This window comes from Lampetra planeri, chromosome 53, assembly GCF_965212315.1.
Source record: "Lampetra planeri chromosome 53, kcLamPlan1.2.h2, whole genome shotgun sequence".
NCBI classification, from domain to species: domain Eukaryota; kingdom Metazoa; phylum Chordata; class Hyperoartia; order Petromyzontiformes; family Petromyzontidae; genus Lampetra; species Lampetra planeri.
Window position 1 is genome coordinate 8,366,776 of NC_136159.1, and position 27,343 is coordinate 8,394,118.

Here is a 27,343-nt window from a genome sequence, read left to right on the forward strand (position 1 = left end):
GGGATGGATTTAAAAGTTGTATAATCTCCTGTAGGTGTAGATGCCACTGGCCCTTCACGTTCTGCAGATGTAGATGCCACCACTGCCATCTATTGCCCGGCGGTTGAACTTACGACTCTCGGTCCGAACAGGCAACTGGATATAGGGACAGGTTTGTTTGTATGTAAATGATTCTTATAAGTACATTTGTATTAATATGACGATGCTTGTTTCCCCAGGAAAGCCTCGCCAACTCTTCTGCAAATTAAAACTAAACTTTTTATTTTACCAGGTAAGGCCCACTGAGCTACATAGCTACTTTTCGGGAAGGAACCTGGCCACAACTGATATCTCAACAAAGTGGCTTATCACGTGGACATTCAGCAGCCAAATACTCGGCATGCATGTTAATTCTAAATGTGGAGGGAAAAACCAGAGAACCCAGAGAAAAATCCACACGACCAAGGGGGAAACACGCAAACTGCAAATATACAGCAGGCGCCAGGGTCGGGATTGAACCCACGCCCTCCTGCAATACCAGGCGAGGTAGTTAACATCTCGTCAGCGTGGCGCCCCACAGAGACACGCTCCTTCACAGAGAGACCCATAGACTAGCAACAGAGTCGGTTGTAATTAAGCCGGATGTAAAACTGATTCCTCGATTTAGCCAAATTGCATACAAAAACCACCAGGATAAATATGATGGGGTGTTTGTACGGCCATCGGTAGCCGGGCTGAAACCATCAAATCGCCACGCTTGTGCCCACCCAGTGTAATCGCAGGCGGTCTAAAGAGCAGGTTGTGAACCCAGGATCTCAGCCGTCTCAATGAAGCGCTCGGTGCCATGCAGTCAACTCTTAAAAAGCAGTTTAGCACGTAGGCTCTTAGCAAGCAAAAAAAAACACAACAGCGTCAACAGATTTTTAGCTTCTTGTCAGATATTTTGGTGTTCATAGCCTCACTCGTGCTGGGAATTACACTGAGAGACGCACATGTAAACGAGAAAGCACGCGCAGGTTAATGACAAATTTCACACGTAGTAGGAGTAGTAGGGATTCCACGACCAATATTATACATAAAAGGTTTTTATGGGGTTGGATCGCGTAAATGTGTCGTTAACCCACCACTACCCGACGAGGCCAATTAGGAAGATTTGTGACGTAAATAAAAACTTGCCAATTGGTGACTACTTCGGCCCACTTCTGGTAAAATCGCCTGATGAAGCTGAATGTAATTCATATTCTTGGATCTTTCGGTAAAGTCACGTAGAAGGGAAATAATACAAATAAAACATAATAAAATTCTCACATTTCGGCCACAACACAAGCAGCCGTCCTCAGGTGACTTTACCGAAAGATCCAAGAATATGAATCCCTGCAGTCACGAAAGCTTTAAATCGAAACTGAATGTAATTACCAGCGAAATGTCACAGTACTCAAATTGTGAATGTTGTGGATTTACTCTCCAACACACCGGTGGGCTGAAGCAGTAACTAATTTGCACGTTTTGTTCGACGTGACAAACCTTACTAAAATTGGCTGTCGGGTGCTGGTGGGTTAACGACATATTTATATTCAACACAATCTAACCCCAAAAAACCCCTTTATTGTGAGGTTTATGACATCATACTAAACTGTTCAGAAAGCAGAGGGAGGGCTTGGGCAGGAGGTGCCACGGTGAAGAAGCGAAGATGGACAACGGTCAGGAATTATAACGAAGCGGCAGCCAAGAGAGTACGTCCACCGCTGAGAGACCAGACACACACACGCAGCTTGTAATGACGCCGTTGGCAGCGCAGCAATAAGGACGGGCAGAGGGCTTGGGAAGGACGCGCCGCTAGAAGGGTTCGATACAGGCCGACGATCAAGAATAATAACGGAGCGGCAGCCACGTGTCCGAGAGTACGTCCACCATGGAGACGGAGCGATGAGCGTTTGCGTCCAGGTGCTGGACGGGTTGTTGTTGCTGTTGCACTGCACGATTGAGAGGTGGTGGCGGCGGTGGCGGCATGGGGAGGCTTTCATCCGGCAGTGACAAAAGCAACTCTACACATTCATCATCCAGCAGCGGATATGACCACGGCTGACGACGATGATGGCGGTGGCGGCGTCCCTCACCTCGGGGTCCAACTTGAAGTTGATCCACTCGTCGAGATGCAGAACGGCCGTTTTCACCGACGGTATCTCCTCCATCTCGCTGTCGCTGCTATCGTAGGGAATCCCCTCCACTGCACACGCACGTTCACGCAAGACGCGGTCACCGTCGCAGCCGTGACCACCAGCCCGTGATCACCGGCCCGTAACCACCGGCGCGTGACCACGAGCCCGTGACCACCAGCTTGTGATCACCGGCCCGTGACCACCGGCCCATGACCACCGGCTTATAAACACCGAGTTGTGACCTGCACACGAGCCAATTTCAACGCTTCATCTATTTAAGCACTATCAATTGAAAACTAATTTCTTTAAAAACTGCTTTTTGTGTTTAGTTTGTTGTCGTTCCTCCACACCTCCGATTAAGCACGGTTGGCTACGTACATTGTGAAATAAGTTCAACATACATACATATATACTATTTTTATTTTAGCAGGTGTAAGGCCCACTGAGCTATGTAGCTCTTTTTCAGAAGCAACCTGGCCACAAATTATAGCTCAACAGCGGCTTAACATGTGGACATTTACAGCAGCCAAATACTCTCAACGTATGATTCAAAATGTGGAGGGCAACCGGAGGACCAGGGGAAAAAGCCACGCAAACACGGGGAGAGAGACACGCAAACTGAAACTATACAGCAGGCGTCAGGGTCGGCATCGAACACACCACCTCCTGTATACTGGGCGGTGCCCCCTCTCCCTATAATGCTCATTCCCTGCGAGTATGTTCTCTCCTCTGACTGCCAATCCATCATCTACCTCGGCTCTCGGAAATCAACTCTTACAGCAGTTTAACACGTCGGCTTTCACGACCTCATGATACGAGTTGTAATTACTGGCGAAATGTCGTTCTCAGATTATAAATGTTGTGGATTTTCTATCCAAGACGCCAGTGTGCTGTACTAGTAACGAATTGGCATATTCTGTTTACATGACAACCTTACTAATTGGCTGTGTTGGGTGGTGGCGGGTTTAATGACACATTTATATTTAAGCGATCTAACCCAAAAATCCACTTAAAGCGGTTTAATGTGTAGGCTTTCGTGACCAATATTATCCATTATAAAGAGTTATTTTTGGGTTAGATCGCGGTTTAACAACACATTTATATTTACTCCGATCTAACCCCCAAAAAACTCTAAATTATGCATCCTTTATAGCGATTAACTGGTCAATGCGGAGCCTCTATATTGTCATGATTATGCTCATTTTATGCAGGAAAGCCTTGCCGAGTCTCAAGAATTATTTTTCAGGAGGGTCCTGCCAAGTTTTTCACAGTAGGGGGAATGGGGGGGGGTGATGTTGTTGTGTGTAATCCAAATCGAGTATTGAGATTTAGACTTTTAAAGGCACTTCGTAAAATTGAGTTTGCATTTTTTATATGATAATATGGAAGTATTTTTGTTTCGGCATTGGGATGCTTGGTCGATGCCACTTACACTGCATGGTTTGTAATGTTTGATTTGTGTGTTTTCTGCGCACGATCTCCAACCCAGGCGTCCGCCTCTCTCGCTCTCCGAGTAATTCACAGAAACCATTTTTCTCCATGCTTCTGTGCGCCTCCGTCGGTTTAGTTTGATTTTTGTCATTCTCCGTGCTCTCGATTAAGTAAAACTAAATCCACCAGGGGGCATCACATGACAGATAAACGATAAAGGGTTCTTTCTGGCTAGTAACATTTAAAAACAACTTTACCCGAGTCATTAACAACATCTAACAGGACAGCCCTGTTACAAACATTTGTGTAGAGTATTTGGCTGCTATAAACGCGCACCTTGCTACAAAACCCGGTAACCCGATTTCGATTCCCGCTCACAGCCAAACATCGGTGATGAATATCTGAACCGATCCTCGGACTCCTGTCGGATCGACTCAGCCTGAAATGAGTGCCTGGTGCCGTGTGCAAACATCATCCAGGTGTGGTGGTGGCCACACCTCCCCTCCGTGACCCATGTCAACCATAATCGACGATCGCTAACAGCACTTTCCACAACAGTTTCTGTAGAACACACGAGATGTTTATCTTAGGTGGTATTAGTGAGGAGCCGGCAGTAGAGCGGTCAGCATGCTGCACTACAAACCCGGCGACCCGAGTTCGATTCTGGCACACGGCCACCGGTGACGATCATCTGAACCGCTCCTGGGCCTCCCCTATGTCTCCCCTAGGTCGACTCAGCCTCAAAGGAGTACCCGGCGCAGTGTGTAAACATCGCCGCTGGGGAGAGAAAGGTGGCCTCACGTGGTGCTGGCCACCCACCCCCTTGTTAGCCGTGCCGGCCTTCATCGGTACTTGCTAATAACACTTGCCTCAAAGGTATCTTAAGGCTATACGGGGAATATTTCCCTTAGTCTTTGTTTGGTGCTGCGAAGTGTTTACAGTGAAGGCAGGGCGGTGGCTATTGTTGGCAGTGGTGGTGAGTGGTGGTGTCTGTTGATGGTGGTGGCATTTGGTATTATTGGTAGTGGCAGTGGTGGTGAGTGGTGGTGTCTGTTGATGGTGGTGGCATTTGGTGGCTGGTATTGTTGGTAGTGGCAGTGGTGGCGGTGACCGCAGAAGCGCCGGCTGCGTCGGCATCGTCGCCGGTGGCACCGGCCGCGGCGTACACACCGTGCGTCGACGACGGTCCCTGGAGGGCGGAGGCGGGCAGGCGAGAGGGGCCGGCGAACAGAGCCACCGCCACGGGGCTCACGGCGGTGACGCAGCGAGCACTCGCCAGGCGGTGCACCCGCGTCATCTCGCCGAACACCAGCCAGTCCGTGGGAAGCGCCGCCACTCCCTCCGGAATGCCCTCCTCCGAGGGGGAGGACTGCCGCGCACGATAAGGAGACACGGGAGGGGGGAGGGCAGGGGGTGGGAAAGCAGACACGCCGATGTTGAAAACATTACGTGTTCGCGAACCCCGTTGTCTCCTCGGTTACTCCAATACTGTCTCATCCACTCGTTGACCTTTGTGCAGCAGCATCCTTGCAATAAATTCAAACAATGCTTCCATTTAGCGCTCATCAACTTTGCGTGTCACTCACTTGACTGAATGATGCCCCGCGCGTCTGCTTAAACGCTGAACCTGTATTTTCTTGGAAAACCTTAAAAAATGTAAGCATATCTGAGGTAATGTGTATAAAAAGAATTCCCCAGTTTCATCCCAACTGCTGTTAGCATCATGAATTGAGACAAAGAATCCGTTCGGACCTCTCGCAAAGTCTAACCTGTACAGAGTTATTGTGATGCGAGTCAAGTTCAGTTTGTGTAACCGGGTGAGGTCTAAGGTGACTCTCATTTGCAAGACCACCCTGGGTCACCAAAATCACAAATAGCAAAACCACACCAAAAAAAATGTAAGGTACAGCAATGATACAAAAATAAAGGCAGAGCAGCATCAACAACTGTATCACGTGAGAAACCCAGAAACACTGCATGAACATAAATCAATAGTAAACAAGAAAATCCACTCCTGTGTGTGTTTGTCGGTCGCCCGGTTTTCTCCCAAACAAAGCCCAACGCTCCGGTACAATAAAGGACAGACGACGATCGCGTGGGCCAACAGTGGGACCGGGCAGTCCTCCCCCACCTTCAAACACCTGCAATGTCATCAGTGTGCGCTCAAGTATGGTCAAACAACCCCTATGACCGACATCATAGTGTATGAAGGTCTTCCTCCAACAGTGGGTTGACAAAGGAGCTGTAAATTATTAGCGTTAACTTAAATAATGGATCGTGGTTAGCGTGGTTGGTTAGCGCGCTGGCTGGCGGGCTGGTTAGCACACCGGCCTTGCACTCCAGGGGGTCGCCTGTTCGATTCCATATCCCAGGGGCGGGAATTGAAACAAAGTTCCTTTAATTCACCGCCCCCCTCCTACCGCCCACCTCCGCCACCTGTGGGTGGGGTAAAGTGTGGGTACTCCCACCTCTTCCAAGAACATAGTGGCCAGCGTGAAAGACAAGGCCAAAAATAGCCTTGACAAGAACCCTCGCGAGCTCCCTCTAGAGAAGGCCTCTTCCAAGGACGTGAACAAGCAATTGCAGGGCTGCACCTTTACCTTTCATAACTATAATAATCGCTGCACTCTCCCGGACCAAAAAAAACATCACCAAAACAAATACTTCCAGATGAGTTAAGATAAAAACACACAAAGTGAAAAAAATCCCCATGGGGTCTCGAGAATCTGCCGCCCCCCCATTCTCCGTCCACTTTTGACCCATCAATTTCCGCAAACGCAATATTTATGTCTGCAGGGTAGCGCTGCCAACACGAGAATAAAAAAGCTCATCCTATTTAGGCAAGTGGCTTGTGGCCATGCGCATATCACAAAAGTCACTCCAGAACATAATACCATACAATAAGATTGGCTTTAAATCGATTCAACTGAACTATGTTTTATTTCACCAGGTAAATCCCACTTAGCTAGATAGCTCTTTTGCAGAAGCGGCCTGGCCACAAATGAAAGCTAAACAAAGTGGCTATCATGTGAAAATGTATTGCAGCGACCACGGAGAGAACATGCAAACTCCAAATATACGTGTGTCAGGATCGAACCCACGACCTCCTGCATACCAGGAAGGTAGTTACCATCACGCATATTGTACAGGCCATCATGTCAATCCACTGCTGGATGAGGGCCTCCCCACACCGTGCAGGTCGTGGGGGTTATATGACCATACTTCACCACGCTGGCCAGTGCGCGGTTAGTTTGGCGGGGGAAGGGGTGGACAGGGCAGTTCATGATACATCACTCACCACGCATGTTAGTAGTTAGGCATGGCTTGGAACTGAATTCAGGTTGCTGCTGGGTTCATATCGAAGTGCGTTAACCACTGTGCCACTGCTCTACATGGTTATAAGGTCTACTGCACCTCAGGATAACACGATGCCACCAGAACAATTGAAATGTAACCACGAAAATGTATCTTTCCTCACAAAGAAGACAAAGAAAAAAATTCCCCAAATAACCTGAACAGACTGATGGGGCAAGCGCTGTAAGTGACCGCCTTGAGGGGGTGGGTGGCCACCATCATGTCCGGCCGCCTTTGTCTCCCCAGTGCTGATGTTTACACACTACACAAGGTACTCCTTTGTAAGGCTGAGTTGACCTAGGGGAGGCCCAGGACCGGTTCAAATATTTGCCATTGATATTGATGATGAGTGGGAATCGAACTCGGGTCGCCAGGTTCATAGCGCAGTGTGCTAACCACTACACTACTGCTCCCTACACTCATAATCACACACCTACACTCATACACAAACTTAAACAAAAAAAGATCCCCGTATAGCCTGAACAGACTGTTGGGACAAGTACTGTTAGCAAGCATCTATAAAGGCCGTAACGGCACACTAAGCAGTGGGTGGCCAAAACCACGTCTTGCCACCTTTGTCTCCCTCGTGGCGATGTTTACACACCGCACCAGGTACTCATTTGAGGCTGGGTCGACCTTGGGGAGGCCCATGACCGGTTCAGATAATCGTCACTGGTGTTGGCCGTGAACGGGAATCGAACTCGGGCAGCACAAACTGGACGCAACAGAAAGTCTCCCGAGTCGGGAATCAACCCCTTCTGGCTGCGAGGTTCGAGCCTCATCCCCCCAAATGCGCCGCCCCGTCTTCCCCCCTGCCACGGACGGAGCTGCAGGGCGCGCACACGCACGCACGCACACACACACGCACACACACACAGGCACGCACACACACGCACACACACACACACACGCACGCACACACACACGCACGCACGCACACACGCACGCACGCACACACGCACGCACGCACACACGCACGCACGCACGCACACACACACGCACGCACACACACACACACATGCACGCACACACACACGCACGCACGCACACGCACACAACAACAACAACCGCCATTCGCCACTAAGTGGCGGTGACGTCACCACGACGCTTGTGCCAGGCCATGTGCACCTTGAGGCCACGTGAAGTGTCGAACGCCCGCTGGCAGGAGGTCACGGGGCAGACCCAGGTGCCACGGGTCGACTGACCGAGATGACCGAGATGACTGGCTGATGCACCACCTGTGCCCCCTACTGTGCCAACTTGCTGTGCTTTAGCCACCCGGCGCTCCGCTCGTTGTTGTGAGCGTCGCTCCTCCGCCCTCCGTTGTTGTTGGAGGGCGACTGCCTCCAACTGCCCAGTAGCGTCCTTCACGAGCCTCCTCCACTGAGGCCGATCTTGACACCGCTGGTACCAGTCATCGGCAAGTCCACTCAGCTCCACGTCCTCCTGTACCACATCACTCCATCTCTTCTCTAGCCCGTGCCGCGCCCGTTTAGCCCCCTCGATCCGGCCGAACAAAAGCTGTTTAGGCATGCGGTGGCTGGGCATGCGGGCTACATGACCCAGCCAACGCAGCCTTGTCTGCCGGAGGAGCTCACTGATGGGACTTTGCCCAGATCTTTCAAGGACTTGTGAGCTCCTCACACAATCCAGCCTGGTTAAACCCAGGATGGATCGTAGGCAGGCCAGCCTAAATGTTTCCAACCGGCGAAGATGCTCCACTAGGGGGGTCCACGTTTCGCAAGCGTAGAGAAGGGAGGGAATGACCGTGGCCGAGAAGACCTGAAGCTTCGTGCGGAGCGACAGACCAGGTAGCTTCCACACAGCGTTACGCAACCGATGAAAAGATATTGCCGCTCGACTGATTCGGAGTGAGACCTCTGCTGATAAACTGGAGCCGGTCATGAGCACACTGCCCAGGTATGGGAAACTCTCTACTCTCTCCACAACTGCCCCATCACCGATTGGGAGTTGTGGGGGCGGAGTGCCCGATGGTACAAAATACCCAGGCAGGTGCTTAGTTTTGGTGGGGCTGATGGTAAGGCCCCACCTCTTAGTGGCACACTCCAGTCTCAGCAGCAGCGTCTCCAACTCCTCTTCTGAATGAGCAGCTATTACCAAATCATCGGCATACATAACGTGGTTGACCAATAGGGAGCCATCCCTTGATCGCACCCGGGCGTCGATCAGCCTCCCATTATATCTGTACCAAATGGTAATTCCCCGGGTACAGCTATTGAAGGCTTCACGAACTACGCAGTCGAAATAGATGTTAAATAATGTGGGAGCCAGAGGACATCCCTGTCGCACCCCAAGGTGTACAGGGAAAGGCTCCGACTCCCGGCCACGTAGTTTTACCCGGGCCCGCTCACCATCATGAAGGTCCTTAATGATCGTGAGCAGAGGGTCAGGGACTCCGAAAGCACGAAGAACAACCCAGAGCCCAGTCCTACTGATGGTATCATAGGCCTTGACCAGGTCAATAAAGCAGAGATGTAGGTCTTTTTGGAATTCCCTACACCTCTGCTGTAGCAGACGGACAGAAAATATGGCATCTGTGCAGGACCGCCCTTACCTGAAACCACATTGGGGCTCCGCAAGCCTCTCCTCAGCGTGCCTAGCAAGGCGATGTTGAATAATCCTTGCCAGGACCTTACCCGGCACACTGAGGAGTGAGATGCCCCTGTAGTTGTTACAGTCGGTACGGTCCCCCTTCTTAAAGAGGGGGACCACCAGGGCATCCTTCCAGTCCTGCGGAACCCGTCCAGTGGTCCAGACTGTTGTTATGATGTCATATAGGGCAGTCTGTGCACAAACGCCACCCTCCCTCAGCATTTCGCCTGGGAGATCATCTCTGCCCGGTGCCTTCCCTGGTCTCAGACTCCGGATCGCCCTCAGTACTTCCTCAACAGCCGGTACCTCAGCCAGCCACTCACAGGGGGTGACCTCTTCCAATATTTGAGGCACCGCAGCCTCAGCAGGGTTATCCCCACTTTGTGCCATGATGTTTTCCTGGCTGAGAGATTTTCCCTCCCCCAGGACCTCACAGAAATGCTCACGCACACACACGCGCACGCACACACACACACGCGCACACACGGTGGTACCTTCTTGAAGCCGGGCTGGTCGAGCACGGAGGAAGGGTGGAGGCGCACCCTGCGCTCGAGCTGCGTGGTGAGCGTGTGGCTGGTGCGGTCCACGTGGATCACGTTGGGGTAGAGCCCCGCCACCAGCGCCGCCTTCACCACCGGCCAGTTCTCCGAGTTCGTGTTGAGGTCGCGGATGTCGCCCCCGCCTCTCGCCCGCACGAAACCTGACACGCGATTATTATTATCATTATTAGTGATATGACTGTCAGTGACGCTGGCTTACACAGGAAAGATTAATTTAAAACTTAACTGTAAAAAAAATGTATTTCACCAGTTAAGGCCCCACTGAACTATATCGCTATTGTTCAGAAGCAACCTGGCCACAAATGATAGCGCAACAGTGGCTTATCATCATGCCGAAACTTATAGCAGTAGCCAAATACTCTAAACGTGTGATATTGATGCTAAATGTGGAGGGAAAAACTGGGGGACCCGGAGAAAAATCCACACGACCACGGGGAGAGAGACATGCATACTCCAAGTATACAGCAGGCGTCAGGGTCGGAATCGAACCCACGACCTCCTGTATACCAGGCGAGGTAGTTAACATCTTGCCACCGTGGCACAGAAGGGTCCTGCCAAGTTTTTTCAGTAGAGGTGCGATGATGTTGCTGCTGTGTGTGTGATCTCAATTGAGTAATTTATAGGTAATTGTTTTACAGCATTGGGATGTTTGACCAATATAAGTAAAATTTTATGTTGATATTTATTTACTTACTATGGGAGGAAATCAGAGAAACCAGAGAAAACCGTACAAACATATAAACTGCACACAGAAAGTCGCCAAAATCAGGAATCGAACCCAGACCCTGTTTGCTGTGATGCACAAGTGTTGCCACTGTGCTGCTGCCACCCTGCCTGAAGAGTTAATGCACATTTTCAACAATAAGAGACAGACTACAAATTTAGTCGGAGTTTTTTTCTTAAATCCATCCTTAATATCATTCCTATCGTGCTATAAATATCGTGATATGAGATGCGTAATCCATTCAGAAGTCTCTAAACCTGTCGTGACGGAGAGCGACGAAACGGAGGCGGATATCACAGAGCTACTACAGAGCTCCATTTCAAGTGACCTCCGGTTCACACCCGCTCTGTCATATTAGGGTAATATTCGTTGCAGGAAGGTCAAACTGAAATGTTAAATTCTCAGAGCTGGAATTTTAGCCAAATAAAGTGCAGAAGCAAATTTAATGGGATTTTTGTGTGCAGTCATGTGGGGACCAGGCTGAGACCTTCAGCTTCCCTACACTTGAGAAGCCAGTTTAATCACAGACAGGAAGCCGAAACCTGGATTGGAACCCCAGGATCACAGCGACGCCGGCTGGGCGCTCTGAAACTTCCCGAGCCACTCGGTCGCGTCGACTATGCAGCTCGTCTTACCGGACGCACGCAGCTGACCCAACAGCTGCGACCTCATGCCGAAGATCATCTCCATGGTGCCCTGGCTCAGGAAGCTTCGCTCGCAGAACGAGCGCTCCCAGCCGTCGGCGCACGCCTTCTGCCACGCCTGGCAGGACGGAGACACAGAGACAGCGCACCGGAAATACACTTTTCAGTGACGGGGCAAGTTTGTTTTTCCCCACAAACAGTCTCTTTGTTCTTTAGCAAAGAGGCGGTGACGTGGCCCAGCAGGAGCACGCCTGGCGCTTGTAGCAGAGGTTCACGGCTCAAATCTGGCGGGCCGCCCGCGGTTTTTGGTTGTGAGATGTTAACGACCTCACCTGGTATACAGGATGTCGTGTGGGTTAGATCCTGACCCTGACGCCTGCTGTATATTTGGAGTTTGCATGTTCTCCCCGTGGTCGGGTGTATTTTAATCCTGTTTTTCTCTCCACATTTAGAAACATGTATTTCGAGTATTTGGCTGCAATACATTTCCACATGATAGGCCACTTCATTGGGCAATCATTTGTGGCCAGGTCGCTTCTGAAAAAGAGCTATGTAGCTCAGTGCGCCTCACTTGGTAAAATATTTTTTTTTTTCTGCGGTATGTATTAATTGTAAAATACACGCCACCTGCCTTACAGTGGACGTTACAGATCCCCGGACGTCATAAAAAATGGGTAGGCCATTGTATCCCTGCGTCATGCCGACTGCGTCATTCTCCAAAATGTGGCACTTTCAAAACATTACACCACAACTGGGATCACACGTACAGGAGCAAAATCGATGCCCACTATCGGCAGACTAATCCCCGCTTGCCGGCCCGGTGCTCAGCCACCTTGCGCTGCCCCACAGGGGGTGCCCCCCCCCCCCTTTGTAGTGCGTTCAGGATGAGGTGTGATCTAAGTCGCCTATCAGATTAATACGCAGTAGGCTTTCGCGACAAATTATATCCAGAAAAAATATTTTTTTTTGGGTTAGATCACGTAAATATAAATGTGTCGTTAAACCCACCACCACCCGACACAGCCAATTAGTAAGATTTGTTAGTACTTGAATTGGAAATGTTGTGGGTATACTCTCCAACACACCGGTGTGCTGAAGACGTAACTCATTTGCACGTTTTGTTTATGTGACAAACCTGACTAATTTCCTGTGTCGGGTGGTGGCGATTTAACGACACATTTATACTTACGCGATATAACTGACAAAAAACCCTTTATCCTGGATGTCGCTTATCACGTGGAAAGCGCTCTAAGAAATGCCACAGTATAACAGAGGGCACTCAATGAAATGCAAATCACTATTATTGTTACTACCAGTCTAACAGTGCCCAACCAACCAACCTGCCAAACAACCCCTCCCTCCCTGCCACCCACGCGACAACTGCTACCTGCACCACCCCACCTGGAATGCCCGGAGCAGGGCCATGTGATCGCTGAACGTGGAGGCGGCGAGCTTCTTGCGCGAGAAGGCGGCGGCGCGTTTGTGCGCCGGCTGGCTGGGCAGCGTGAAGGGGTCGCGGTAGGCGAGCGAGCAGGCGATGGTGAGCACGGGGTCGAGGCACTTGAGCACGACGCCGTACAGCACCATCTTGCCCAGGTGAGGCTCCACGGGCAGGTCTGACAGGTGATGACCCAGCTCCGTCAAGTCCTCCCAGTTGTCCATCGCGTCGATCGCCTGTGTGCGTGCGTGCACGAACATGCGCGTGTCTGAGTTTATGCCTGCGTGTCGTTAGCCATGACACTTGGGTCTGTCCCGTGACTTCCTGCCACGTGGCCTTAAAGAGCACATAGCCTGGCACAAGCACCGTGGTGATGTCACCGCCACTCGGTGCCGAACGGCGGTTGTTGTTGTCGTCATTAGTGGTAGCGCAGTGGTTATCGTGCGTGCCAGGAAACCGGCGGCCCGAGATTGATTCCCGTTCGCGGCCAACACCGCTGACGATTATCTGAACCGATCCTGAGGCTCCTCGAAATGGGCTAAAGTGAGCACCAGGTGCAGTGTGTAAACATTGCCACTCGGGAGCCAAAGATGGCCAGGTGTGGTGCCGGCAACCCACCCTCATGTGTGCAGTGCCGGCCTACATGTATGCTTGCTAACAGCACTTGCCCCAAAATGTATTATAAGGCTATATGGGGGATCTTTGTCTCTGTGTCGTTAGCACACTTGCATTACAAACCCAGCAACCCGGGTTTGTTTTCGACGCCGTATATTGCGACTCAATTGGTTTTTGGGTCAGGCCACGTGAATTTGCACACACACGGGGGACAATTATTTCGTTTGACCGTGTCAAGCGGTGGAGGGTTTTTAACGTCACAAACGTGGCCAGACCGCGACGTGGCCTAAACCCAGACAACAACAAAAAAATCAATCGCGAACCAGCAACTCCTGGAAGGCGATGTTACAAACAGAGAGGCAACACAGGCGCGTCGTCTGGGCGAGGCTTTGCGAAGGCCGCCCCTCCCCACCGCACCTTGAGGATCTGCAGGGCGTTGCGGACGATGAGATTGGGCGGGGGATCCGGAGCCTTGGCCAGGAACTCGGCGATCGGCATGCAGGTGGGCGCCAGCAGCTTGGTGTGCAGGCACAGCTCCTACAACAGCAGCAGCAGCAGGGGCAGAGGTGGTGCAGGTGATCCGCAAAACAAATATCACCATGACGGCACCACCGTCCCGTTTATCCTCTATTTTTTTTTATTTAAAAGCATTGTAATAATAACACTTTCGTTTTGTATTAGCGTCATTCAAGCGGTTTGCACGGCTGCCTCGGCGTAGCATCGCTGCTGGAACAGTATATTGTGGCAAATCTATTCTGGCAAATCGCCCGATGATGCTGGACGTAATTACCAGCGCAACGTCGTACTACTCAAATTATAATTGTTGTGGATTTACTCTCCAACACACCGGTGGGCTGAAGTAGTAAACTAATTGGCACGTTTTGTTGACGTGACAAATCCCTTACTGGCTGTGTCGGATGGAGGAGGGTGTACGACACGCATTGCTATTTTGCTCACGTGGCGACCTGAACCCAAAAAATGTATTAATTATCCCCACTGTACACAATGCAAACCGTTTCCTTCACCCACGTTACACGCATCATACTGTTTGCGTTAGTTTCCGCGATCTGACAAGATTTGGCACATTCTGGGCACTCTTGGTCAGAGGCTATGATGTTGCTGATGATGATGGCGATGATGGCGACGATGAAGATGGCGATGATGAAGATGGCGATGCTGCTGAAGATGGCGATGATGGCGATGATGGCGATGATGGCGACGATGTAGATGGCGATGATGAACCTTTATCCCTGGGATGCTGCAGACAGGCACAGCGAGACGAGCGTCACGCCGCTGACGGTGTCCACCGGCCGTGACTTCGTGAGGACCGTCGAAAAAGCTGTTTATGATGGGGGCCAATGTCAGCCTGAAGGCCCTCGACGTCACGCGATGCCCCCCCCCCCCCCCGCCTTCTGGCTTCCTGTGGCCTGCGTCGTTCGTACCTGCAGCGGCTCTCGAAGCAGCTCGGGGGTCTGGAACTCGAGCATGTTCTGGAAGCGCACCTTGCTGAACAGGTGGAAGCAGATGCCGGGGCGACACCTCCCAGCCCTGCCCGACAAAACATCAAGACAAAAATTCCACATTTTTAGCCCACGCACTTATTGTTTCCACAAGTCGTGCTGTGATGCAATCTACGGGAGCGATACTTCCATCTCGTCCACGCTGTGTTCAACCACTCACACGTGAGGTCACAACAACAACACAAAGATTCCCAATTGAGTCGCAATACACAGCGATGAAAACAAACCCGGGTTGCTCGATTCGTGGCGCACGTGTGCTAATGACAGAAACACAAAGATCCCCCGTATAGCCTTTAGCAGACGGCAGGAGTAAGTGCTGTTAGCGAGCACCTATGAAGGCCGGCATTGTAGCACAGGAGGAGGTGGGTGGTCAACACCACGCCCGGCCGCCTTTGCCTCCCCCAATGGCGATGTTTACACACCGCACCACATACTCATTTGAGGCTGAGTCGACCTAGGGGAGGAGCAGGAACGGTTTAGATAATCGTCACTGCTGTTGACCATGAGCGGGAATCGAACCAGGGTCGTCAGGTTCGTAGCGCAGCACGCTAACCCCTACACTACAACACACTCACTCACCTACTCGCCCACTAACAACACTCACCCACTTCGCTTCTTCCCTCGCACTTTTCCGCTTTGGAATTCGCTCTCCCATCATCCCTTTTGCCCCGATGCGCTTACAGCCGGAACTATGCAAGCGGTGGTGTTGTTGTGGCAACCGTCGCCCCACTCGGGAGCTACTGACAGCGCACTCGGTGATGAGTTACCTTGTACCAGATGAGATGACGTCCAAGACGATGCATTTATGTACGTATGTACGTTGACCTTCTTTCGCAGCGTACGCAGCCAACCATGCTAATCGGAGGTGCCAACCGTGTTGATGTACATCTGTGTACACCCATACCTGCCCCTCCTCTGGAGGCTGCTGGCCTGCGAAATCCAGACCGTCTTGAGCATGGTGACCGAGGTGAGCGCGTCGTACGATTTCTGCGGACAGGACGAGCGCACAGTCACCATGAGCAGCCAAACATTACCACCTCCGCTTTCTCTCCTAAAATATAGACATCATTATTACTCAGGGAATCGTCACGCAGTCTCAAAAACTCTTTCTCAGGAGGGTCCAGCTAAGTATTCGCAGTAGGGGGTGGGAGGACGATATTGCTACCTGAAAATCTCAATTTGAGTAGTTTTACACGTACGCTTTCACAAACAATATTATTCGTATTAACGCAATCTAACCCAACAAACCTTATTATGAACCCAATTGAGTAATAATCTGCGTGGGGAGGGTGATATAAAAAATGTGGCCGGTGAAGCCGGCACACAATGGCCTACTCATTTGGAATGACGTCACGGGTCTTTAACATTCCACCGAAGCAGACGGTGCGTGAAAATGTATCGGGTCCTTACACACCGCGGCGGTGATAACCAGGGTGGCCTGCCGGATTCGAACCATGAACCTCTGCTACTAGCGGCGAATGAGCTCGCTAGCACCAGGCAGTGTGACCCCCCCCAAGTGAAAAGAGACCGATGATTAATGCGAGTGAAGTGGCGACGATCGAGCCGACGGGCGACTTTGACGCAGACGTCTGACAGCAAAGTGGGAAGAATAAGACATTTAAGGGCGCCATATTATTCCACATCAGTGGATAGACCATGGCCGATAATAATAATAATTACATTTATACAGCGCTTTTAATTAAGGATCTCAAAGTGCTGTACAGGACACAGCAGCAGCAGACACTCAGCATAAAAAAAAAGATAAATATATTTAGAAAATCATTAACTAAATGAACAAAACATTTAATAAGCGGAAGCGTATAAATAAGTTTTGAGGGGCATTTAAAAAATGTCCACAGATTCAGAGATCCCTGATATCTCGTGGAACAGCGTTCCATCGCTGATGTACGCGTGTGTGCGCATGTGTACGCATGTGTGCGTGTGTGTGTGCGCCTGTGTGCGTGTGTGTGCGTGTGTGCGTGCGTGTGTGTGTGTGCGTGTGTGCGTGTGTGTGCGTGTGTGCATGTGCGCGTGTGTGTGCATGCGCGTGCGTGTGTGCGTGTGTGCGTGTGTGTGCGTGCGCGTGCGTGCGTGTGCGTGCACACGCTCTCTGCACGTGTGGGTCAGCACCTCCTTCACTTTCCCCGAGTCGATCACGAACACCACGTCGTTCACCGTGATGCTGCTCTCCGCTATATTCGTCGACAGGATCTTGCGGAAGGGTTTGGGGTTAAAACAAAAATGAAAAGAGACGGAGCGAGCTGTAACCGCCTCCACACACACACGTTCATCACCGTGAAAACAATCTTCTAAATCTAGACAGGATCGCACCGCTGAACAAAATAGTCCCGTGGTTCAGTTTGCAAGCGCGAGTTCACGTTTCAAGTCGAAGTTAGAAAAATGTATATTTCATGGAAGCTTGTTCGTAAGTGTGGGTGTTTGTAAGTCTGTTATTTGTAAGTGCGGGTGTTCGTAAGTCGGGTGTTCGTAAGTGTGGGTATTCGTAAGTGCAGGTGTTTGTAAGTCGAGAACTGCCTGTAATGAAAAACCATAATTTAACTAAACTGTTGTTATACACAGTATCTGTTTAACATCTAGATTGAATTCTAATTTTTTTTAGAATCACTTGTTGTGTTTAGTTTGTTATCCTTCCCCGCACCTCCAATTAGTGCGGTTGGCTACGTACGACGCGAAAGAATTTCAACATACATGACACCTGTTAAAGAAGTCGGGAGTCCGGTGACACGGTTATTTTGACTTTCTGCATTTCATTAAGACATCCTGGATTTGCATGTACAGGGCATTGCTTAGATGCCTCAGCAACTCAGAGCGGCTGACATCACATTTAATCTCAATCATTCCAATGCCCTGCTGAAATGTAGCCAAGGGAACCCCCGGTGGCAGCTGTCCATTTGCGGCTCAAGGTGTACGCTGGAGCGTACCGCAAAAGGGAATTTGTCTGCAAGTAAGCGGCGATGTCGCTTCGCGTTATTTATTCCCAAATTAAGTAGTGTGCGAGTTAATGCAACCACCCCAACTGCACACACGCAAATAACAAAAATCAGTTCAACAAACTTTAACGTACTTTGAACATTCGAGCTCAATGTATTATTGCGCTGCTTTACCCAGGAAAGCCTCACTGGGTTTCTCGACTATTGTTCATGAGCGTTTCTGCAGTAGGGGCACTATGTTGCCGCTGCTGTGTGTAATCCCAATTTAATCAGTTGCAAGAAATTTTTTTGCAAGCATTTGGATGTTTGCCCAATACCAGTAACATGGTGTGCAGGTTGTTTTGTTTTGCTGTGGGAGAAAAGGCTTCAACAACCCGGAGGAAACCAAATGCACAACAGGGCGAGTCGGGAGTCGAACCCAGGCTCTTCTTGCTGCGAGGCACGCGCGTTACCGCTGTGCTGCTGCTGCTGCTGCCACTCTGGTGAACCAATATAGGAACGACCAAGGCTAGAGGAGAGAATATAATAAAATACGTACAATTTTGCGGGTTCCTGGCGGCACGCTCTTCAGAACTCTCCTCTGGTCGCACGTCTGCATGTTGGAGTGGAGGGTGAACACGTGGAACCTGCCACAACAAGCGACGGGACTCTTTAGCTCCGCCCCGGCGGCCGCTGGATTTGAGACGTAAACCTCTGCAAACAAGCGGTGAACGTGGTACTTCTAGGCGACGTCTAAACTAAACTATTTGTATCTTACCAGGTAAGGAACTCTGAGCTATGCAGCTTTTTTTAAAGCAACCTGACCACAAATGATAGCTCAACAAAGTGGCTTATCGCGTGGAAACATATTGCAGCCAAATACTATAAACGCACGTTGATTTTAAATGTGGAGGGAAAAACTAGAGGCCCCGGAGAAAATCCACGCAACCACGGGGAGAGAGACACGCAAACTCCAAATACACAGCAGGCGTCAGGGTCGGCATCGAGCCCACGACCTCCTGCATACGAGGCCAGGGAGGTAACATCACGCCCTGCTACCCACTCCATCTTATTTCGTATGACATGCAATTTGCTATGCAAGAAGCCGGGGAAGGCAGCGAATTAAGTGAACAATTTACCCCTTTCGGTGGGGACCAGTCTGGTTTGGGGCAGCGGGTCTGCTCCCCATCTTTCTATCCTCTGCTTTTCATAACCGGTTTAGTTTATGTTGAAGGTGTGTACGTGCGTCACAATGTGATATAATGGGCCCGTCCTTTGCCTCAATAAAACAAAGTACATGAGAAATTTGACCAATTGGATGCAACTAGGAGTATTTCAAGCATAGTTCTTGAGTAAATATCACAGGCAGAGCTAAATAGAAGGGTCATGACCACCGTAGCACAGAGCGAGAGAGTTAGAGAAATGTGTCTGCGTGCAAGATGGCAACCTTCACAAGGCGCTCCAAGTCAGAAAACAACGACGACTATCGTCGTTAACCGGCGACTGGACACCGGCCCGCCGTACGCACGGTACGAGTGCCAATGGCTATGCGTGCAAACGGCGGCTAACAGGGCCAACAAGTAAACCCGTAAAAACAAAGTTTTTCACTATAAATCCTTTATATGCGTGGCGGCTAGAGTCTTCTCGTCCTCTGGCTTGAGATGGCTGCCACCTATGGGTCAGATGATTGTCTGCCAGTATTAAACAATTGGTAATTAAATATTTAATTTGTTTTCCCTAAACAGTGTAAAATTTTGGAAAAAAATTTTCACGAAAATTAATTGTCACACACAACGAGTCTGTGTGGAAAATGTCAGCTCGATTGGATCACGGGAAGTGGGTTAAAAACGAGCGAAAGATTTGCACGGTCCTAAGCAAGCAAGTGAACTTAATATAAAGGATTTAAAAATATATTCGCCTGTGGAGGACGCGGGGATCGATCCCGCGACCTTTGGCATGGGAAGCGAGGGCGCTACCAACTGCGCTACTCCGCCACGGCCTGTGGAGGGGTTACGCTCTGGGCTCCTACACTGTGACGTTCAGCCAAAGCCATGAATGAGTTGTATTTGAATAAATGTAAAATAATTTTTTTGCCTAAAAAGTGTCAAATTTTAGAAAAAAATTTTCACGAACATTAATTGTCTCGCACAACGAGTCTGTGTGGAAAATGTCAGCTCGATTGGATCACGGGAAGTGGGTTAAAAAACGAGCGAAAGATTTGCACGGTCGTAAGCAAGCAAGCAAGCACGCAAGCAAGCAAGCAAGCGAACTTAATATAAAGGATTTAAAAAACGCCACCAAGCTGAAGGACACGAGCCCTACCCCCTCGCAAACGGGTACACGCGCACACCCGCAGCAGCAGCAGCAGCAGGTCACCCATCAGAGCCGGGAAGGTGGGTAAAGCATACTCACTTGTGGCTCTGCTCCGAAAATCTTTTGTCGTCGCAGAGAATGAGGTCCCGCAGGGTGATGATCTCATCGTAGCCCGGCAGAAAAATCAGCACAGCTCCTGAACAACAGCAGCACCAACAACAACAAACATCAACAAAGAGCCCAACGGTATTGTTTAAAGCTCTATCAGCTGAGGTTTAAAGCGTTGATGCACTAGTTCTCTCCGTCTGTCTGTCTGTTATTTGAAGGCATGATAACTCTTGAAAATATTATTCAGTATGTGGCCATCAAACATAAAATAGGCGACATTTCGGGCAACAGCTCTTCTCATTAGCACTTGAACATAATTTGATCAAATTGCTGGCCAATATTTGGAGGAGAAATAAACGGGGCTCAAAGAAGGCAAGCGCCTCCGTTTCCTTCCCCCCCCACGATGATGTCATCTACGCGCGACGTTGTAACCACGGGGAAAACACGCAAACTTCAAATATACAGGCGTCAGGATCGGGATAGAACCCGCAACCTCCTTCATATACCAGGCGAGGTATAAAGGAGGGTTATTGGTGGGCACTAGACATTAATATAAACATTCAACGCATTTACTATCAAACATATATAACATACCAATTATTTAAATTGGTATGTGAATGGGGGTGGGGGGGTAATCATCACCATCGCCCCCCCCATCCCTTGGATCCGTTGCTGCCTGGGAAACCACAACACTCCTTTCTCAAGCTATACAGCAGCAGAGGTTTGCAGTTCGAATCCAAGATCCTGTGACGTCATTCGCAAGTGCAGGCCACTGCGGACCGGTGTTATGATAATTATTTGTAAAATAAAAAAAAAACCCTGGAAATTACTTATCTGGGACTATACAAAGCAGCGATCATTGCCCCTTACTGGCAGACTCATGCCCCGCGTACAGGCCAGGTGCCGAGTCACCTTGTGGCACACAGGGACAGCTGCCACTGGGGGTGCCCTTTCAAATGTGTTGAGACGTGACCATTGAAAGGCGCAAATCGTGTGTAAATCACTCCGAGAAGCCGCGGCGTAAAGGAGGGCAGCTGTATCAACAACAAATCATTGACATCATAATAATAACGATCATCATCACCACCACCACCATCATCACCATCGCCGTCGGCACCCACCATCGCTGGAGCCCTGGCAGATCTGGTTGAGGAGGTGCAGGATGAGATCGAGGTCCACCTTGTCGTCGTCGAAGGTGTGGTGGTAGACGCTGAGCAGCTCGCGCTCCTCGGGGCTCAGCTCCGTGCTGGCGTTGGCCAGCGTGCTCTCGTCAGGCCCCCCCTCGCCCACCGAGGCCCTGGGAGCCGGGGGAGACAAACAGGGTGAGAACTCAACTAAAACTATTTTACTTTAGCAGGTAAGGCCCTGGGAGCCCAGGGAAACAAACGGGGGTGAACTCAACTAAAACTATTTTACTTTAGCAGGTAAGGCCCTGGGAGCCCGGGGGAGACAAACGGGGGGTGAACTCAACTAAAACTATTTTACTTTACCAGGTAAGGCCCTGCGAGCCGGGGGAGACAAACAGGGGGTGAGAACTCAACTAAAACTATTTTACACTATGAGATCTCTTTTACCAGTGGCAAAATATAGTAGTAGGTTTTTACCCTTTTAAACTGGTACAAAACTGACACCTTTATTCAAGGCATCATGTTTGCAATGACCACAACACAAGTAGTCAAAAAAGCAAACAAAAAGAAGCAACTCTTCCCACCTCCCCCCTCCAACCCAGCTTAAATATACGCTCCAAGCTTGGTGGTGTTTCATTCTTCACCTGAGGATGGCTGCTTGCGTTGTGGCCGAAACGTCGTGAGAATAATTTTATTATGTTTTATTTTTATTATTTTATTACTTCCCTTGTACGTGACTTTACCGAAAGAACCAAGAAGATACATTGCTCTTTTTCAGAAGTGACCTGGCCACAAATGATAGGTCAACGAAGCGGCTTATCAGATGGAAATGTACAGCAGCCAAATACTCCAAATGCATCATGGGACCTCCTTTGCCAGTGTCAAAATATAAGAATAGGTTTTCCCCTTTTTTGGCAACAAAACAGCTGTGTTAAGATGTTAAAACACCAAACTGAAACCTTTTGCAAGGAATCATGTCTGCATTAACCACAATACTTGTGGTGAAAATACAAAAAAAACATGCTCTGACAGTATATGCATTGTCTTTGAAACTGATTGGTCCACACCCGAGACAGCTTTTTTTAGAGCCTAGTCTCAAACACTGATTGCCTTTTGGCGTCCTCTGGTCTAACGCTGTTGGTGAGACGAGGCTCTAAAGAAAGCTGTCTCTGGTGTGGACCAATCAGTTTCAAAGACAATGCATATACTGTCAGAGCATGTTTTTTTTGTATTTTCACCACAAGTATTGTGGTTAATGCAGACATGATTCCTTGCAAGAGGTTTCAGTTTGATGTTTTAACATCTTAACACCTGTTTTGTTGCCATAAAAACGGGGAAAACCTATTATTATACTCTAAATGCATGTTTCTAAATGTGGAGAGAAAAACCGAAGGACCCTGAGAAAAATCCAGGTGACCACGGGGAGAGCATGCACACTCCAAATATACAGCAGGCGTCAGGGCCGGGATTGAATCCACGACCTCCTGTATATCGGGCGAGGTAGTTAACATCTCCTAGCCACCGTGGCGCCTCACACTGCTGGGTGGACAGGGGCAGTGAGAGATTTAAGAATGTTGGCCACATATTAGTAATAACCATTATAAGCCATGATCAATCTACAGCTGGATCAGGGACTCCCCAAGCTGTCACGATCGCTCACGGTCCTGCGATGCAAGAATCTATCCAGGCACCTGCACACGACTGATTTCATCTCCACGGTGGAAGTGTATCTTGGCCGGTCGTGTTCCCATCTTCGCTGTTACTTTAGAGAATCCCACCCACCGGCCATCGTCCCATTCGCGCATCCTGCCCAAGCCCACTCGTTAAAAAAAGTCAAATCACGTCTCATATTCGCTAATGCCTTTTTAACAACAAAAACTTATAACAATGATTTTCAGTGCCGGACGGAACATCCGATATGGCGACAGTGTGGCAAAATTAGCCCTGTATATCTGGAGTCTGCATGTTCTCCCCGTGACTTTTTCTCCGGGTAGATTGTTGAATTGTGAGATTGTGAGAGATGTGATATATTTGGGAGGCATTCTTCCAGGGGATTGAAAATGGCTGATGACGATAATCTGTTTTGTGACTACTATTATGGTTGTTAAGTACGCAGGAAAGCCTCACTGAGTCTCAAGGCAATGTTTCCATGAGGATGCTGCCAAGTTATGTTTCAAAATAAGGGGAAATGTGTGATCCCATTTGAGCAATGTGCCGGATACATTTTCCAGCACTGGAATGTGTGACCAACACAATTACATCGAATGTTCCTGTTGCCTTTAGCTTTGGGAGGAAACCAGACAAGTTGGAGGAAACCCATGAAACACTGAGGAGAGAACGTGCAAACTCAACACCACAGAAACAGAATCCCGAGTCGGGTATGGAATCCAGGCACCTTTTTTGCTGTGGGGCACAAGTGTCACCACTGCGCTGCCACCTACGATGAATAACATTAAATCAGTGCCCGAATAAGGCGATGTTATTGTTGATACGTACACAAACGATTCCATCAGCTCCACCACTTCCAAGTGATTAAAATTCTTCGCCCAGTCGAAAGCGTTCCTGCGGGAAAAAAAACATGGCAAGGGCATTGGGGGCTCGTCTCGACGGCGGCAACGAGCGATTGCGCCGCACCCCAACACGAGCACGGGGCGGCACATCTTGCAGAGGGGGGGGGGCGGCACCAGCACTGACGTACGCACGTGACTGTCGGACCCAACAAACAAACACCAGGGAGAGAGGCAGATGTTGTTCACAATGGAAATGAGGACGACGAGACGGGCATCAGGGATCACAAGACCGGATATCCGGCGACGAGGAAAACGGCGGAGACGCGGCCGAACGGTCGGCCTCTCGCCACTTGCTGAAGGTTTGTCAATTCGCATCCGGCAGGCCACCCTAGTTATTACTGCGATGTGTGTTAACCGTAAAATACTATGCACTATCTGCTTGACCCACAGTGGACCTTCCGATGTCATTCCAAATTTGCTAAATTCAAACGTAACACCGGAAATTACACAACTGTGATAACGCACGGCAACTGTCGCTTCCAACTGGCAAAACACTAACGCGGCCCGGCACAAAGCAAGGTTGCCCGATCATAAACGGCTCATTCTGATCACCACTAAGAGTGGAGCGCATCTCGAGAAAAGCCGAAAGAAAGTCGACTCAGAAGGTTGTGGCGTAAGAAGGGAGGACAACCGCACAGGAAGAAGAAAGGCGATGAACATGGAAGCACTAGGGAGGAGGCCGAAGGTGGTTTTTAAGTGGTGGGACCAGGACTGCGGAGTGGATGTTGGAGGTGATGGCCCAGGACAGGAGTGAGCGGAGGAGTGAGGAGCAGGTTTGGAAACATTCCAGGAAGAAGGAGACACTTTTGGCCCTCGCACACGGACGGCGCGAGGATGCCGTCAGTTAAAGAATTTGCACAACGTTCCGAAAGTTGGCAACGTTTCAAACATGACCCCCACCCACCCCCTTGAAACAAAGAGTATTGTGTGGCCGTTCCGCTGCACAATAACAACCGGTGCCACTTTTTAAATTGTTCGGTGTGGCTCTCTCCCGCCCGCTTCGCTTGTAAATTCAACGTTGCAGCAGAAATGTAAATTTAGCCCAACACCGGCGTGAACACTTTCGGCCACGCGGTTTTCCGTTTCGATTTTTCAAAAGGCCAAATATAGTTCAGCGATGCCAGGAATCCCAACGCCACGTGTTCTCACGGAGGGGATTTTTCTGTTTTGTTTTGTTCGTGTACTTGACTTTTCACGTTTGTGACTCACTCGGTAGAACACACGTGCACGGACGAGAGTCCGGCTGAATCAACAACACGCCGGTTCCCGCGGGGTCAGCGGTAGTACAGCAAGCGGGTTCATGAACTGGTTTTTATGGAATTTTTCAATGCTATCCCCTTGCAACTTTAAATATCTTTCATGGTAAATGCAATGTAATCCCTTATCAAGCAACACGCTCCTTAAACGAATGGCCAAACATCACAGACGCAAGGTGACGTTGAAAGGTTCAGCCCTGCAATCGCTCGCTTACACGACTGCTCACAGAAGAGCCCCCCCCCCACCCACCAAGAGGGAATTTGGCCTACTCTTCCAAGCTGGTTAAACTTCTCAGAAGAGGTGGAAGTACGCAATAGTTCACAGGGGAGTGTAAGTCTGCCAGTAGGGAGTGAAGTTGCAATTTGATTTAACCCAATTAAAAGTAAACAGTGGCCAATTTTTTTTCCTTACAAATTTGGACCGTCGCAGCGGTCCTAATTTGTAAGGAAAAAAAATTTTGAAACGCGAAACCCCCACCCCTCCCCACCTCCGTAGCGACGAGCGGCCAACGTGCTTCCGCCTGGGCCGTGTCACCGCCCGATTGTGAGCGAGGGGGGATGGGGAGGGGGGTGCAGGTGCCCTCACATGCCGTTGGAGGCCTTCACGTTGACGTTGGCCCCCATCCGGAGCAGCTGCTCCACGATGCCGATGAAGCCATGTCCTGCGGCCACCATCAGCGGCGTGGCGGTCGTCTCGCTGTGCCTGTAGTCAACTGCCCGGTAGAGAGACGATCATCATCAGCAGTAGCGGCGGCGGCAGCAGCGGCGGTAGCAGCAGCGGCAGTAGAAGCAGCTTCAGCGGCAGGTGTGTAGCAACCCATTGATTAGACGATTCAAATTCTTACGCTCACACGTAGGGACCTTCCGAGCTGTAATGGTTGGCAGTACTGGCCGTCCAATCTAGAGGTCACCGATTCGGCAGTTGAAACGATGAAGTAAGTTTATTAATCACAGCCCCCCTTTAGTGTAGGCTCTTTCAGCAACGGTGGCACGAGCAAGCAAGCCAGCAATAGAGGGGCAGCACCTCATTCTTTCAAATAAGAAACGAGGCCAAACTATGACTAGGGCCGCCATGCACGTGGGCCAATCGACGCACCCGTCGCAAACCGTTCCACCGATAAAAAAAAACGGCTTTCCAATTATTCTTTGGTTCTTTTCGGTTAAGTCACGTCTAAAAATAAAATAATAAATCAAAATAAAACAACACATTACGACGTTTCGATTGCAACACAAGCAATCATCATCAGGCATAAAAGAAATAGCAACAAAAATCTAACTAGAAAACTATAGACCGACATACAAGCAGACAGACATCACAACGGCACACATAGAGAGGAGTATACAGGCACACGAAAATTAAATAACCTAGTAAAATATTGAAATGTGATGTAATACAACACAGAGAGTCGGTTAACACACAATTAACGCATGGCCTGGTTGACTACGTGTTTCAAAATTTGCTAAGTTAGAATTTTAAGTGTGAGCAACAAATATCTAACTAGAAAACTATAGACAGACATACAAGCAGACAGACATCACAACGGCACACAGAGAGAGGACACAAATCGGAAAGCTCCCAAATTAAGATTGGCTTTCCAATTCCTGACTCTCGGAACAGGGAACAATAGAAATATTTATATTTTATTTGACCAGGCAAGGCCTACTGAGCTGTTTAGCACTTTTTCAGAAGCGACCTGGTCACGAATTATCTCAGTAAAGTGACTTATCATTATGTGGAAATTTATAGCAGCCAAATACCCTAAACACACATTGATTCCAAATGTGGAGGGAAAAGCCGGAGGACCCGGAGAAAAATCCACGCGACCACAGGGAGAGAAAAAGAAACATCGCAAACTCCAAATATACAGCAGGCGTCAGGGTCGGGATTGAACCCACGACCTCCTGTATACCAGGCGAGGTAGTTAACATCTCGCCACCAAGGTGTTAATCGATTCAGAAAAGGGCTACCGGTTTAACAGGGGAAGAAGTGGGGAGGGGAGGA

General features: G+C 49.7%; 1 protein-coding gene across 4 annotated transcripts in view; it reads right to left on the bottom strand.

Moving 5' to 3' along the window:
- YTHDC2 (YTH N6-methyladenosine RNA binding protein C2) overlaps positions 1 to 27,343 on the bottom strand; it is a 55,668-nt gene that overhangs the window by 14,606 nt on the left and 13,719 nt on the right. For all 4 annotated transcript variants that reach the window (XM_078617335.1, XM_078617337.1, XM_078617336.1 and 1 more), the window contains exons 12-25: positions 25,928 to 26,054; positions 24,012 to 24,077; positions 21,510 to 21,685; positions 20,380 to 20,476; positions 18,527 to 18,614; positions 17,168 to 17,248; positions 15,942 to 16,024; positions 14,960 to 15,065; positions 13,935 to 14,054; positions 12,866 to 13,138; positions 11,456 to 11,582; positions 10,031 to 10,236; positions 4,740 to 4,938; positions 2,097 to 2,206 (exon numbers count right to left, since the gene is read on the bottom strand). In XM_078617335.1, coding sequence (XP_078473461.1) covers positions 2,097 to 2,206; positions 4,740 to 4,938; positions 10,031 to 10,236; positions 11,456 to 11,582; positions 12,866 to 13,138; positions 13,935 to 14,054; positions 14,960 to 15,065; positions 15,942 to 16,024; positions 17,168 to 17,248; positions 18,527 to 18,614; positions 20,380 to 20,476; positions 21,510 to 21,685; positions 24,012 to 24,077; positions 25,928 to 26,054 — 1,859 coding nt within the window. The remainder of the gene's footprint in view (positions 1 to 2,096; positions 2,207 to 4,739; positions 4,939 to 10,030; positions 10,237 to 11,455; positions 11,583 to 12,865; positions 13,139 to 13,934; positions 14,055 to 14,959; positions 15,066 to 15,941; positions 16,025 to 17,167; positions 17,249 to 18,526; positions 18,615 to 20,379; positions 20,477 to 21,509; positions 21,686 to 24,011; positions 24,078 to 25,927; positions 26,055 to 27,343) is intronic.